Source organism: Hippopotamus amphibius, chromosome 8 (assembly GCF_030028045.1).
Source record: "Hippopotamus amphibius kiboko isolate mHipAmp2 chromosome 8, mHipAmp2.hap2, whole genome shotgun sequence".
NCBI classification, from domain to species: Eukaryota; Metazoa; Chordata; class Mammalia; order Artiodactyla; family Hippopotamidae; genus Hippopotamus; species Hippopotamus amphibius.
Window position 1 is genome coordinate 99,224,436 of NC_080193.1, and position 15,797 is coordinate 99,240,232.

General features: G+C 36.0%; 1 protein-coding gene and 1 pseudogene across 4 annotated transcripts in view; one reads left to right on the forward strand and one right to left on the reverse strand.

The window, feature by feature from the left end:
• The window catches only part of INO80D (INO80 complex subunit D), a 66,902-nt gene that overhangs the window by 12,776 nt on the left and 38,329 nt on the right, over positions 1-15,797 (forward strand). For 2 of the 4 annotated variants that reach the window (XM_057745108.1, XM_057745109.1), the window contains exons 2-4: positions 5,872-5,964; positions 6,070-6,316; positions 11,342-12,084. In XM_057745108.1, the coding sequence (XP_057601091.1) occupies positions 6,099-6,316; positions 11,342-12,084 (961 nt within the window). In that variant the 5' untranslated portion in view covers positions 5,872-5,964; positions 6,070-6,098. The remainder of the gene's footprint in view (positions 1-5,871; positions 5,965-6,069; positions 6,317-11,341; positions 12,085-15,797) is intronic. The other 2 variants (XM_057745110.1, XM_057745111.1) reach the window with 2 other exon arrangements.
• LOC130859214 (nucleolar protein 56-like) lies at positions 238-2,077 on the reverse strand (annotated as a pseudogene).

Here is a 15,797-nt window from a genome sequence, read left to right on the forward strand (position 1 = left end):
AAACTAAATAAGTAATAACATAGTGAATGTTAATAGCATGATATATGGTATATAACTAACAACATACCCTGGAAACAATGAATACTCTTTTCCAGGAATACCTGTTAGTCCCCAAATAAAAACTCAGTCAAATCCAAAATCAGAGATATGTGTAGATTATGCTCTTTCTTTTCTTTTTCCCTTGTGAATTTGTTTTTATTAGGATATAAGGGATGGGCTGAGAAATATCTCTGTGTGTTATGCCCGACTAGCGAAGTCTCCATTCGGATCTTCCTGGGATAGCTTTTGGAACTTTCTCTTAGAGCTGTTGTTCTTGCTGCCAGCAGACTTAAAGGTCCACTGCTGGGTGGCTCCTCCTTGGAAAAGAATTTCCTCTTTTTCTTGGGGACACTCTTGTTTCTGACTCTTCAGGGTCACTAACTGGTTCCTCTTTGGGGAAAGATTTCTTCCTCTTGGGAAGACTTCTACTGCTAGCTGTCTTTTCAACAGCACTGCTAACTGGCTTCTCCTTGGAAAAAGATTTCTTTTTCTTGGGTTTGGAGAAAGAGATGGGTCTTCATTCCATTCTCCTGGGGAGTCTCCTGGAGCTTTTGCTTTTTCTTCATTTGGGGTCTTAGACTCTGGGAGGCAGCTGAGCACAGAGCACACTTGCCCAGCAGACAGGTGTGTGCTCCAGCCAGCTCTCTGGGCTCTCAGCGAGGTCTCAGCACCTTTCTTCTTCCTCACATTCCTCCTCTACACTGCTGCTGTTTTCTGAAGACTTGGGGGCAGTTGCAGCCAGCTGTTTCCTTTCCTTCTTCAAGTGTTTCTTCTTCTGTTTCTCCAGCTTCTGAGTATTCTCAGCAGCTGCTTTCTCTGCCTGAACCATTGCCTCCTTTGTAACATATAGAATCTTTTGTGGTATCTTTCCAGTCCCATAGGACAGCCACTCTTCAACTTATTTGCAAAGCTTCTCCCTACATGCACTTGTGGGCACCCCAGAGAAGCAATCAGTTCATGAAGCAGTATTGCATTTGTTCTTGACAGCTGCTTGGCAAATGAAGATGGAATGGAAAATAAGCCCATATTTTGGGATGTTACCCCTTGTCTTCAGAGCTGGAAACTTGGTCCCTTTGCTGAGGGAATCACTCAGACACCAGTATGCTCCTTATTCTTAATAGTTTGTTTGTTTCTTTTTTTTTTTTTTTTGGTGGGGTCTTATTTCCCTGACTAGGGATCAAACCTGGGCCCCCAGCAGTGGAGGCACGGAGTCCTAACCACTGGACCACCAGGGAATTCCCAGGGTTCCTTATACTTAACTAGAACTAAAACAAAGGGAAGCATAAAACTCTGCCATCTGAAAAAAATAACTCTTGGATCAAAGGAGAAATTAAAAAGTAAAATCCAAATCAACTAGAAAGTATCGATAATCAGAGTTCTGTGTATTAGTGCCTATGGGATATGATTAAAACAGTACTCAGGAAAATTCATAGATGTAAACAAATTACTAAGCAAGAAAAGAATGAAAATAAAAGGATTCAGTCCAAGAAGTTAACAAAATAATAAAATAAATGGAAAGAAAGCAGAAAGAAAGTATTGCCAAATATAAAAGCAGAAATTGATGAATTAGAAAATACATGGAGGTGCTGATAAATCCAAGAGGTTTTTGGGGGGGTTTTTTTGTACGATATTGTAAAAATATTAAACAGATAAACGCCTATTGAATCCAATCATGAACAAAAGGAGAAGGCACAATATCACATATGTATGGAGATGCACAGAATATGAGAAGGAGTCACAGATATTTAGAAAACTAAATGTAAGACGTCACATTGCTAAATTGTATGCAGATAAATTTGAAAACCTGATCTGCACAAAACACTAGTAGGCCCAGCAACCTTCTAAGGAAGGTTATAACTGCAATGCTTTTCAACTTGTTCAAGAACATAGATTTTATACATTTTTAAAAATACTGTATTAAACCTAATTCTGCCAAAGCACACACAAGAAACCTCTAGACATTCTCAAAATACAAAAATCCTTAGTATTAGCAAATATAACTCAGCCATACATTAGAAGAATAATGCATGATGACCATGTTCTTTCATCCCAGGAGTGTAAGAAGAGTACAGTGTCAGGAAATAACTAAATATCAATATTAAATATTTTTAGTACATATTTTTAAAAGTACAAAAGAGAAAAATGATCATTTCCCTAGAAGCTGAAAAGGAATTTGGTAAAAATTAACAATCAATTCTGAGTTTCTTAAAAAAAGAAACAACTCTTAATAAAGTAAGAATTACTTCATACTTCCTTAACATAGCACAGACGTCAGCATTATTCCTGCCATTGACTTGAAGTAGTTCTCATTTAAAGTTAGGAGTAGCAGGGGTTAACATTATTATTAACATTGCTCCAGTAGTTCTAGGCAATTCAAATGGGAAAAAAAAAAGCATAAACGTTGGAAAGAAAGGGGGATATGATGCCACCTAGAATATGTCAGAGTAAAAAGTGAACATTCCCCTTCATAAGATTTATAAAATATACATACAGACATATGGGCTACTTTTTTCATAATGGCAATCAAATTGATTATGTAAATTACTTTTTTTTTTTAAGAACTTTTTTTGAGATACAGTTAACAGACAATAAACAGCATATATTTAGAGTGTACAATTTGGTATCCCAATCTCCAAATTCATTCCCTCCCAACCCTCCCAGCTTTCCCCACTTGGTGTCCATGTGTTTATTCTCTACATCTGTGTCTCTATTTCTGCCTTGCATTTCCTCTTTCATAGTTGTCAGCATTTGCCTTATGTATTGAGGTGCTCCTATACTGGGTGCATATATATTTGTAATTGTTATCTCCTCTTCTTGGATGGATCCCTTGATCTTGATGTAATGTCCTTTCTTGTCTCTTGTAACATTTTTTATTTTAAAGTCTATTTTATCTGATGTGACTGTTGCTACTCCAGCTTTCTTTTGATTTTCATTTGCATGGAATATCTTTTTCCATCCCCTCACTTTCCGTCTGTATGGGTCCCTAGGTCTGAAGTGGGTCTCTTGTAGACAGCATATATATATGGGTCTTGTTTTTGTATCCACTCAGCCAGTCTGTGTCTTTTGATTGGGGCATTTAGTCCATTTACATTCAAGGTAATTATCGATATGTATGTTCTGTTACCATTTTCTTAATTGTTTTGTTTTTGTTTTTGTAGGTCATTTTCTTCTCTTATGTTTCCTGCTTAGAGAAGTTCCTTTAGCATTTGTTGTAGGGCTGGTTTGGTGGTGCTGAATTCTCTTAGCTGTTGCTTGTCTGTAAAGCTTTTGATTTCTCCGTGGAATCTGAATGAGATCCTTGCTGGGTAGAGTATTCTTGGTTGTAGGTTCTTCCCTTTCATCACTTTAAATATATCATGCCACTCCCTTCTGGCTTGCAGAGTTTCTGCTGAGAAATCAGCTGTTAACCTTATGGGAGTTCCCTTGTATGTTATTTGTCGTTTTTCCCTTGTTGCTTTTAATAACATTTCTCTGTCTTTAATTTTTGTCAGTTTGACTACTATATGTCTTGGTGTGTTTCTCCTTGGGCTTATCCTGCCTGGGACTCTGTGTGCTTCCTGGACTTGGGTAGCTATTTTCTTTCCCATGTTAGGGAAGTTTTCAACTATAATCTCTTCCAATATTTTCTTGGGTCCTTTCTCTCTCTCATCTCCTTCTGGGACCCCTATAATGTGAATGTTGGTGTGTTTAGCATTGTCCCAGAGGTCTCTTAGGCTGTCTTCAGTTCTTTTCATTCTTTTTTCCTTATTCTTTTCTGCATCAGTGATTATCACCATTCTGTCTTCCAGGTCACTTATTCGCCCTTCTGCCTCAGTTAATCTGCTATTGGTTCCTTCTAGTGTATTTTTCATTTCGGTTATTGTGTTGCATATCTCTGTTTGTTTGTTCTTTAATTCTGCTAGGTCTTTGGGAAGCTTTTTGATCTTTGCATCGTCTTTTTTCAAAGTCCTGGATCATCTTCACCATCATTATTCTGAATTCTTTTTCTGGAAGGATGCCTGTCTCCTCTTCATTGAGTTGTTTTTCTGGGTTTTTAACCTGTCCCTTCATCTGGTACAAAGTCCTCTGCTTTTTCATTTTCTCTATCTTTCTGTGGCTGTGGTTTTCAGTTCCACAAGATGAAATACTGCTGATACTCCTTGATACTGCTGTCTGCCCTCTTGTGGAGGAAGCTATCTAGCAGGCTCGTGCATGCTTCCTGATGGGAGGGACTGATGGTCTAATTATGTAAATTACTTTTTTCAGTTACTTATATCCAGCCTATTTATTTCCTGAAGTTCATGTAGATTTACTTGAACTAATTCATGAAAGATTTATGTTTGTCAGGTGGATGAGCAGGCCAAAGAGAGAGTGTAAAAATGAAGTAGCATGGGTTTGCTTCGAAATAATTTCCTATCCTGAACATCCAGACCTTTAGGGCAGCTAAATTTAAATTTTTAGTCCAACTTTTCTTCCTTGCCTCCTAATAAAGTGAAAAGGGAAAGTTCTTATTTTTGTTTTACATTGATGTATGATTAGCTTTACTAAGTAATAAATGATTTTTATTAACTTAATATTTCAGATTCGTTTTCTACTAAAGTAAATGAAATGCTTCTCAAAGGTAGTACAAATTCTCTGTGTTTATCATCAGCAGGTAAAATGTAGTAATAATAAGAACTTTTATGAGTAATAACTTCCATTTGTTTAGTGCTTATACAAGGCATGGTACTTAGTGTGTTGCATGCTTTGTACCATTTGATCCTTAGAGCAACCTGATAACATAGCTACTAATATTATCCCTATTTTACAGATGAGAAAACTGAGGTCAAATAATTTGTTCAAGGTAAACACTGTAGTTACCGTGGCAGATATCAAACTTAGCAAACATCTTCTGACTCTTCAAGGATTTACCTATCTTGTCATTCATGGGTACAAGGAGTTTTATGTTTAGTTTTGTAAAGGAGAGAGTGCTTCTTGAGTTTCTTTGTAGCTGGTATCTAAGCTGTTCATCAGCTGTCTGGGTGACTTTTGGAGTGTGGAGAAAGACCACAGCAGGCCCCTATGTCCTGATGTGACAAATTAGTTGTTTCAGTTTCATTGACTGTATATTGTTATAGCACATAAATGTTACTGCTGGACCTTTTGTGTGTAGAGAGGTAGTGACTATTGTGTGATTTCTTCCTTCCATTTTCTTATTAAACCTCCAGAGACTCACACGCCATGATAATTATACTATTTGGTGTAATTGGGAGCAGAGTGTGGTGCAGAGCACTCAACTGAATGGTGGAAATGTGACTAGTTTTGGGGCTCAAGAAGTTTATAGTCTGGATGGATAGGTGTGGGGGAATAGATGGAAAATGACTTTTAAAACATGATTTTTTTTTTTTTTTTTTGTATTTGAAAGAAACATTTGTTATAAACTGCTAAATACTTTGCTAACATATCAAAAAGTGTAAAATTTCTGGGGGAGGTTTTGGGTCTGTAGAGCTCATTCCATTGCCATTTTAAAGAGATCTGGGTTCTGAAAATAGGCATAGCATGCAACCATCAGTAATGAAAAAACGAAATGACCTGCCACCTTATGACATTAGTTTGGTGGAAGAGCCCAGCTGCTTTGAGTTATTTGCAAAACTTAACCAAAGCAAAAATTATTTAGTTCAATTTGGAGTGGTAGGGTAACTTAATATTTTATAATGTGTCTTATTATTTGAATTCAGTATTGAGTATTGAGATGTTGGATTACAATGAAGAATCCATTCTGTTAGGAAGGGTGATATCCTCCTATTTTACTTCCCAGGTGAGCAAACTCTGCTTATTTCTGTTTGTTAACTAGGCCTTTTGATATTTTTGTAGACAATCTGCTTCATCTTGATTCTGCAGCATTCCAAACTGTGGTATCCTTGGGGTTCTCTTAACATTGCTATGGTGCAGAAGATTTAAAATCAGGTATGGCTGTGGGGCCAGGAGTCCCTCAGTGAAATTCTCAACTTAAATCTGCCTTATACTCTCTGATTTATCATTTGGGTTTCTTTTTTTGTGGTGGTCTTTTAGCTGATGTTCACAAGGAATAGAGTCACGTGATGTATGAAGGGAAACATATACACTTCTCTGAGGTTGACAATAAGCCCTTGTGCTCATATAGCCCCAAACTGTGCAAGCAGCGGCGACTCAACGGCTACGCTTTCTGTATCAGACACGTTCTGGAGGACAAGACTGCCCCCTTCAAGCAATGTGAATATGTGGCCAAGTATAATAGCCAGCGCTGCACCAACCCCATCCCTAAATCAGAGGACCGCAGGTAAGTGCTGACAGTGGGGAGCAATCTTTGATTATTAATTAATAGGCTTGGAAGTTGGTTTCTTTGTTTGTTTGTTTGTGTTTTGATATAATGAATTTAAATGTTGAGTTCTGGGGGTAATCTAAGTAAACTTTAGAATGGTTCTAAAGATGAGTGATGGCAATTTTTAAGAAATGGGGTAGTAACTTTGGGGAATTATTTGAAAAGTATGTTTTCTTTTTTACTTAATAGACTTTCTAGAATTATTAAAAAATTTTTTTTTTGCTTGAAGTGTTGGTACTGATGTATTTGGTTTGCAGCCTTAGAAAGTATTTCCTGACTTCTCTACTTAGTATTTCATCAGCCTAAATGAGAGAAATTACCGGAACTACTTAGGTCTTATAATTAATGGTAATAATTTTGGAATTTTAAATCTGTGTTTGAAAGGTAGCAAATGGTGCATGCTTATTGAAAAAGAATTATTCCAAAGAATGATTACTTGAATCATTCAGATTTACTTCCTCTCAGACTTCTTCTGGCTAAAAAGGGTTCCATATAGACCATGTTTACTATAATTTAGAAACTGTATTTTCGTCGAAAAGTAGACTTTATGACTAGAATTGTGAATTTATATTTTGCTGAGTTTAAAAAAATAAAATGTGGAGGTGTTTTTAAAGGACTCATGCTTGTTATTCATCTTTCATATTCTTAGGGAAATTTACACTGTTTCACATATAATCTCTTTTTTTATGTCTCTTTTTTTGCCAGTTCTCCAGAAAACATTTTGATCATTGTAGGATATTATAAAGAAATGCATGCTTACTTTCCTAAAAGTTTCGAATACTCGTTATCTTTAGGTAGAAATTTGAACTTTTTACTTCTATCTTAAAAAATACATATACAAGCTTTATTTTTGTTCCTGTACATAAACAAAGGTCACCTACATAGATTGGTTGAAAAGGAATTATGTATTTTATGTCATGGTAAGCAACTTTTAAACTTTTAGGGTGAAATAAATAACTTGTACTGATAAATATCCCACCAAAATGAGTACAGTATAGTGTGGTGATTTGGGAATACTCTCTTAGAATTTCTAATGAGCACTTTAGGCTTCAAATTACAATACCTGAAAGTTAGAAACAGCTGTTTAGTGAGGAAAGGAATAAAATTTTAATCTCAGGTGAGAAAGGTACCACTGTATTAGGCTAAGCATGTCTGTCCAGTTGGTTTTATCTGACTGAAAATAATTTCTTATTCTTGCCCTTTTTTCACTTGAGGAATGAATAGACTTGGATTAACTTTTTTACCTTAAGATCCATTATAATCACATTTCTGTAATTTTGTCTTAAATTCAGTTTATCACAGTTGCAATTTTTGTCAAAGTTGGATTTTTTTCATTGCAGTCGAAGCAAGTATTATCTTAATAGCTAACAGCAAGAAGTAAAGTGAGAGTCACTCTGAATTTCTCCAAAACATTAATTCTCTGAAGCATATGTCTTTACCTTTATATTTGAAGTAATTTTGTTTTTTGAGAACAAGAAGGGAAAGGACTTTTGTGTTGCCATGTCAAGAGAAGCTAGGCTTAATAAGTCATAAGTTATGTACTTTTTCACAATTGGTCCAAGATCAATTGTGAAAAACACAAATGCTGTTAATATTTTTGTTGCTGTTGGGTTGTTTGAAAACAGATTAGACATCAGTAGGAGGTAATATTCTTATTTTGCCTCAAGAAACCCAGGTTGAATTTATGTAATGATATGTTTAAACCTGTGTATAAATATAATAGTTATAACTATACTATGTGACACTGTAGAAAAGATTAATATTCTTTTGAAAATAAGCTTTTATCATTGTTAAGGCAGTTACTCCTTGGACACTTAGGGATTTGACATGGTTTTATGTATAGTTTTAGAAAAAAAATTCTTAAGGACTTTTAATTGACAAAATTATCTGGTTGATAGTCAGCTAGAGGAAGCTTCTTAATAGTGTCTGGTGCATAACTTAACCTGGTGTGTATTATAAATGCTAACTTATGGGATTCCATCTTTTGGATAGAATAGTGTTATGTTCAGTAGAAGTACTGGTGTAATTAAAAAGTGAAGTCCATTTTCTAATATACTTACACAGTGGGAAGCTAAGGCCCATTACTGTGACCTTGATATCTTAGAGAGACATGGTTATATTAAGTTGGTTATTTTATATAGTATTTTAAATTTAAGTTAGGTATAATTTTATATATATATTTAATAGTATGTATTTACTAGGAAATTTTCTTGTTTCCTATATTTATTCTTTTCTAAATCAACTTAAAGATATAATTCATGTACCATACAAGTTGCCCATTTAAAGAGTACAATTCAGTGTTTTTTAGTGTATTTACAGGAGTGTGCAACTATCAACAGTCTAATTTTACATGTTCATCCCCCCAAAAGAACTCACTTGCAGTCAGTCCCGTATATTCTTTTAGACTGGAAATTCATATTTGCATACTTCTTTTAAATGCTGTTCATAATTAAGTAGGCTGTTCTAATTCTGGTTATGAAGAATTTTCCCTTTTAGAAGAGCAGGGTTTTTAAGAGTTCAGGGCTAAATGTTGTGATAGTGTGACAGTGGCTGGAGTGGGAGTTGAGGGTGGGGTTGAAGGAGGAGTGTCCATGCGGATTCACCTCTGCTGGATTAGATAATGTAGCACATAGTAGCCTCATTTATCAGTCATGGTTGCCCATGTAAATAAGCAGAAAAGTTTGATTTCTAAAGTTTAGAAACCCCACTTCACTTCTCCTCACTAATAGTACTAATCCTTTTGTTAATTTGAAAATGAGTAGAAAACAACAAAGACCATTAACTCTTTGTTGGGACGCTTAGTACAGTTATCCCTGAAACCCTTTTCCTTGTTGGCTGCAGGTTTAAGAATCTGTTCTGTTTAAGGTGTATATAGGACCAAGCTCAAACCTGCTAGGTACACACACACACCCCCCCCGCCCCCCACACACACACCCCCATACACAGAATGCAGTCTCTTTACTGTCTGGAAAGCTTTTTCTTTTTTTTTTTTTTGGAAAGCTTTTTCTTAATAGTTCTATTTAAAATTAAAGAGTGCCTCTGATAGATTTATTTATTTATTTATTTTTAAAGTAATATTACACTTTATTATTTTTTTAATGTGAATTTTATTTATTTATTTGTTTATTTATTTATTGTCTGTGTTGGGTCTTCGTTGCTACACACTGGCTTTCTCTAGTTGCAGCAAGTGGGGGCTACTCTTCACTGTGGTACACGGGCTCCTCATTTCCATGGCCTCTCTTGTTGCGGAGCACGGGCTCTAGGGTCCGGCCTTCAGTAGTTATGGCACATGAGCTCAATAGTTGTAGCTCACGGGCCGTAGAGCTCAGGCTCAGTAGTTGTGATACATGGGCTTAGTTGCTCCACGGCGTGTGGGATCTTCCTGGAGCAGGGATCTAACCCGTGTCCCCTGCATTGGCAGGCAGATTCTTAATCACTGTGCCACCAGGGAAGTCATTAATGAATTTATTTTTAAGACAGACCGACAAAACCACATGTCCTGATTTTTGGTGAATCTGTGTTTTTAACAATCAGTACAACAGTCTTTTGTTGCAGCCCATTGAATTTGGGGATTGACATTATTTACTTTATTGCCTTTTTCCTCAAACTGTGTTCTATGGAGATATCGTAGATATGCTGCAATAAAAATAGGTGCCATTTTAAATAAGTTTGGGAAGCAGTGCCGTGTGGGTGCATTTCTACCCTTGGAGTATAATGCACATTACCATACAAAATGCTTTGAGAGGTTGTTTAGGAGAAACAAATGATGAAATTGTTACCTAATTCTGTTTTAAGCCAGCATTTTCCAGATTTATTTAAGCATGGAAGACTTTTTATGGCATACTTGTTAACATACCTTGGAACTGCATGAGGTATACCAGTTTGAGAAACGCTACTTTTCTACTGGTTAGAAGCCTGCACAGGTTTTCATGTATTTTACTTTCTCATTATGTAGGAGGATTCTGTCTTTTCATAGTATTTTTAAAATAGCATTTATAGTACAGAACTAACTTGCTCATTGTTGAAGACATTAATTAATAAGTCTTCATGAACTTTGATTTTTATTTTTTTCTATTTTTTAATTGAAGTATAGTTGATTTACAGTGTTGTGTTAATTTCTGCTATGTAGCACAGTGATTCAGTTATATATATATATATACATTCATTTTGATATTCTTTTCCATTATAGTTTATCACAGGATATTAAATATTGTTCCCTGTACTGTACGAACTTTGATTTTTAGTTTAAGTCTCAGCTCTGTCACTTTCCAGTTAGGTGGTTTTGGGCAAGTTATTTAATTTGTATAAAATTTAGTTTCCTCATCTGTATAAAGGGTGTTATTTTGGTACCTCCTGCAGGTGGAAACTAGAGGAGATAAGCCATGTACTTAACACATGGCTATTGAGAAACTTGTTTAATCTATAATCGCACTAACTAGTTTTATTATTTTATTTTCTCCTCTTCCTCCTCTCTGTGTGCGTGTGCGTGTGCGTGTGTGTGTGTGTAGAACACACAGACATTTGACATTCTTAAGTGTTATGTCATAAGATCTTTGTGAATCTCTAGTACTTGAATGGCATTGGGACATATATTTTTTTCTCCATAAGAGAATTTTAAGTGATCCTTTAGACTGCTGATGAGCTACTTTGTATGCTATGAATAGAGAATAACAAAGCGCTGTGAGAAGCAATAGCTGGGTGGTTGGTTATCCAGGGCTACTCACTATTTGAATGACTTGCTTCTGTCCGGTAGCCACTTCACATGTGCAATTCGTGTATTTGCTTTAGCAAAATTGCTCAGACTTTGAGAATTGCTTGAGGGTAGTGGAAGTTGTATAAATTACGTCCACGAATGCCAAAGTTATTATAGTCATGCATTTTGAACATATTAGGATTCACATTTTATGATATGTAGTTTTATATTCTACTTTTCTTAATATGTATCATGAACATTTTCCTGTATGTGTGTGTGTATTTTTAAAGGTACTGCAACAGCCACTTGCAGGTACTTGGCTTTATCCCGAAAAAAGAGAGGAAGAAAAAGAATGATCCTATAGATGAGGTAAAGGTCAGGCACCAGATGGATACCATGGCCTTTAGCCTGACGGTGCCCCCTTTGGCCTTGAAGATGCCCAATGGACTGGATGGAATGTCCCTCTCTCCACCAGGGGCAAGGGTCCCTCTCCACTACCTGGAAACTGAGTTGGAAGACCCATTTGCTTTCAACGAGGAAGATGAAGACCTAAAGAAAGGGGCAACCGTGAGAAAGAAGTTGCAGAGCAAGTTGGCCCAGAATCGGCAGCGCCAGAGAGAGACAGAGATTCTAAAAGTTCGACAAGAGCACTTTAGTCCCCCTCCTGCACCTTCTCAGCAGCAGCCTCTGCAGCAGCACTCCCACCTGTCACCTTTATCCACTTTAAAACCTCCAGCGCCACCGCAGGGTTTAGTCTGCAAGTCACCTCAACCTCAGAACACCAGCCTACCAATGCAGGGAGTGGCCCCCACCACACACACTATAGCACAAGCAAGGCAGTTGTCTCATAAGAGGCCTCTGCCCCTCCTGCCATCCAGTAGGGCTCCCGTCGTGGACCCACCCAGGACTGACCGGGTCCTTATGAAAGCCACAGCCTTCTCTCCACACTTCTCTTGTATAAGTCGACTGCAGAGACTGGTGAAACTGTGCACCCAAAAACATCAGTTGGACACTGATCTGTTTCCCCATTTAGGTGAGTTACCGTCTATTTTACTATCTCATATGTGTGTAATGTAACAAAATGTGCCTATTGCACGAGGTGTTATTTTCATAACCTTCTCATATGTTATAGGGGTAAAAGAATACTTGGGCACAGTGGGCCAGTTAAGGATTCTGTGTTTAAGTAGACTTCCTTAAAGTAAATATGCTACTGGAGAGGACAGTAATTGGTGAACAGGATACAGAAGAAATAGGAGCTGGGAATTTAGAATTCCAGTTATAGCTTCTAGTAGTCGTCGTCGTCGTCGTCGTCGTCGTCATCGTCGTCGTTGTCGTCGTCATATTAAAAGAAGTTATATTTGGTTTTGTGCCTCTGTGAGCTCAGTCCCTGTGTGTCTAATGAAGTTCTCAACATGTCTTATCACAGGACTTTGGAATAATGATAGCATTGTTAATATCTGCTGACAGTTTTCTAAAAAAAAAAAAAAATTCTTAAAGTAATACCTGTTTCTGATTTAAAAGCAAAAAATTACAGATTAAACTTTAATGTAGTTAAATGCCTATCTTTCCTTTGTTGCTTCTGAGTTTTCTATCTTACATAAGAAAACCTCTGATAGCAAGTTTATACAGATATTCTATATCTTCTGTTAATTGTTTTATTTTTGATCATTTAAGGCTTTGATTCATTTGGAATTTATTCTTGAATGTGTTGTGAGCTGTGATTCTAACTTTAGGAAAAATTATTTGCATGACATATGACAGCAACAGAAAAATGGGAAAAGGAAGGGAATAGAGGAAGAAGAAATATAAATGATCAATAAACAAATGAAAACCTCAATCCTTGTAAAGACAGGGAAACACAAATTAAAATAACAGTGAGTTACTATCAGACTGGCAAAAAGTATATCTGTTGTTAATATGCAAATGGATCTCACACATTGCTGGTGAGTAATGCAACAATATCTACTAATTAAAAGTGTATGTGGGGCCTCCCTGGTGGTGCCGTGGTTGAGAATCCACCTGCCAATGCATGGGACACAGGTTCAATCCCTGCTCCAGGAAGATACCACATGCCGTGGAGCAACGAAGCCTGTGTGCCACAAAAAAAAAAAAAAAGAAAGAAAGTGTATGTGTAGCCAGCAAGCTCACTTTGGGGATAAAACAAATATCAGAATGTAAGGGTGTGTGTTCCATGATGTTTACTGCAGCATTGCTTGCTGTATTAAAAATCTGCAAACAGCCTTTATAACATATAGGAAATCTTGAGTAAATTCTGATACATATACATTTTATGAAGTATTATGCAGCTATTAAAAAGAATGAATGAAATCTCTGTCTTTTACCTGGATGTGCCCATGATATAGTAACAAGTTGGAAAATATCAAGGTACCTCATTTTTGTAAAAATAAGCAAAGGGAATAAACAGGGGACACCAGTATATCTGTCGATCAAGCATATGGATAGATGTTTGCCTCTTTGGTATGAGCATAGTTAGAGTGTGAAAGGAGTACACTGTCAGGCTGTTCACATTGACTATCACAGGGGGATGGAATTGGACAGGGTATGTTTTTAGGGAGATGGGAGTGATATCGCTTCTATAGCTTCATGTTGTTTCGTTTGTTATTAAACCATGTATGACTTTTGGTAATTAAAAAAGCTAATAAAACTTAAAAAAAATAGGTAAGCAAAAGTAATAAATTAAAACACCCCAAACCGTATTAATACCTCTTTGTTAATACCTTGGCGTATTCTTTCAGATACATAAAATTAACTTCCTGCTATCAGACAATATTGTAACCTATTTGAAAATTTTTTGTAATGTATTATCAAGTTAGTAATTTTTCATACACAATATAATTTGTCACAGCTGAATTCTTTCTCTAATTTAAATCGTTTCCAATTTATTAAATTATAAAGTGTTGTAGCTGTATAACCCTTGCAGTAAAATAATTACCGCCACATCTTTAATTTTTCCTTCAAATAGATTCCTGGAAGCAGACTTGCTGATCCCAGGCTTTTGCACTTTTTAAAAAGGTTTTTGATATATACTGCCAAATTTTCCTTCAGAATTACTTTGTCAGTTTATTTTTCTTTCAGCAGTGTATGAGAATGGCAGTTTCTCTGCATCTTTATAGCCCTGGATATTAGATATTATTATTTTGCCTTTGCAAATTTGATAGGAAGTTTGCTTTAATTTGCATACCTTAGACCAGTGTTTCTCAAATTTGGGAGCTTAGAAGCACTTTATTTGCACACTCAAAAATTAGCAAGGACACTAGAGATTTTGTATATGTGAATTATATGTATTGATATTTACTGAATTAGAAGTTAAAACTGAGAAATTAAAAAAATACTAATTCATTTAAAAATAACAATAAACTTACTGCATGTTAACATGTTTTTTTTATGAAAAATAACTTTTCCAAAACAAAAACAAATATAATGGGAATAGCAGCATTGTTTGACATTGTTTAGCAAATCTTAATGCCTTGGTATACTAGGAGACAGCTAGATATGTGCTTCTGCATTCACTGTGTCCTGATACATGGTTTTGGTTAGTAGATGAAAATATGGCCTTACACATTGGTAGCTGGAAAAGGGAGGGATGTTTTAACAGTTTTCTCTGAATAATTGTAGATATTTGTAATTGGTTCTACACCAAAACTTGACAAGTGGTAGTTTCTTAAAGATTAGTTTCAATGTGGAATCTGAAACCATATCTAGGAAGTTTGCATACTGTTACATTAAAATTCATTGATTTTTGACTGAATATTTTACCCATGCATGATGTTGTAACATCGTATGTTGGTCATTCGGAAAATACTGATTTACTGAGTTACACAGATGTCCCAAATGTTGACATATTTCATTATACAAAAATTTTAGATTGAATTCATTAATATTAACACCAGTCCTGTCAGAAAAGTCCAATTCTTAGGAAATTGTCATACTGTCAGTGATAAATTCAAGTTTTCCCCAAAAATTAAGCTTTCAAGTGAACATTTGAATGTTATCATTGGCAACAAATACTGTTCGTTGTTTTCCGTGAAGTGATGGTTTCACTGTGTTCATTTTAGCAAACATGACTGCCAGATAGCCAATAGTTTGTCTGTCAGTCACTCTTCAAATGAAAATGGGTTCAATGAGGGAAAAGCAGCTAGTTCAGGTCACAACTAAGTGTCCTGCAAGTGCTTTTCCTCAAGACAGCTGCTATACTTTCTTCGGATGCAGTAAAGGTGCTTTGTGTATACCTCACATTTTGTTACACACAGCGTCATAAAGACATACTCAAGAATCAAGATTTAATAAAATAAGCAATCTTTAATAAATGAGTGCTTTATCAAGGATGATCTTAAACTGTTTTTTGTTTGCTTGCTTTCATTTAACTGCAGGTCATGGTATGGAACACATATTTGACAACCAGTATGGTTTTGTGCCCTCCCTTGATTCATGCTAAAGTGTCAGCAGTTTCTCTCACCATGTTTGTTTGTTTGTTTGCCATCAGTGCAAATGTCAATGCAGTAAAAAAGGCAAATAATATTTTAGTATTGTTTTGGAGATAGTGTTCACCTAAGTATCTCCCTAAAAGGGTTTCAGGGACCCCCCGGAAATCTGTAGGCCATGCTTTTGAGTAAGAACTGCTATTTTAGATTAATAATGTAGTTTTGAATATTGGTTCATACAGCTTTTTTTGGACGTATGTATTTCCTCTTTTATCTTGTCAGTTTTTTCATCCATTTTTATTTA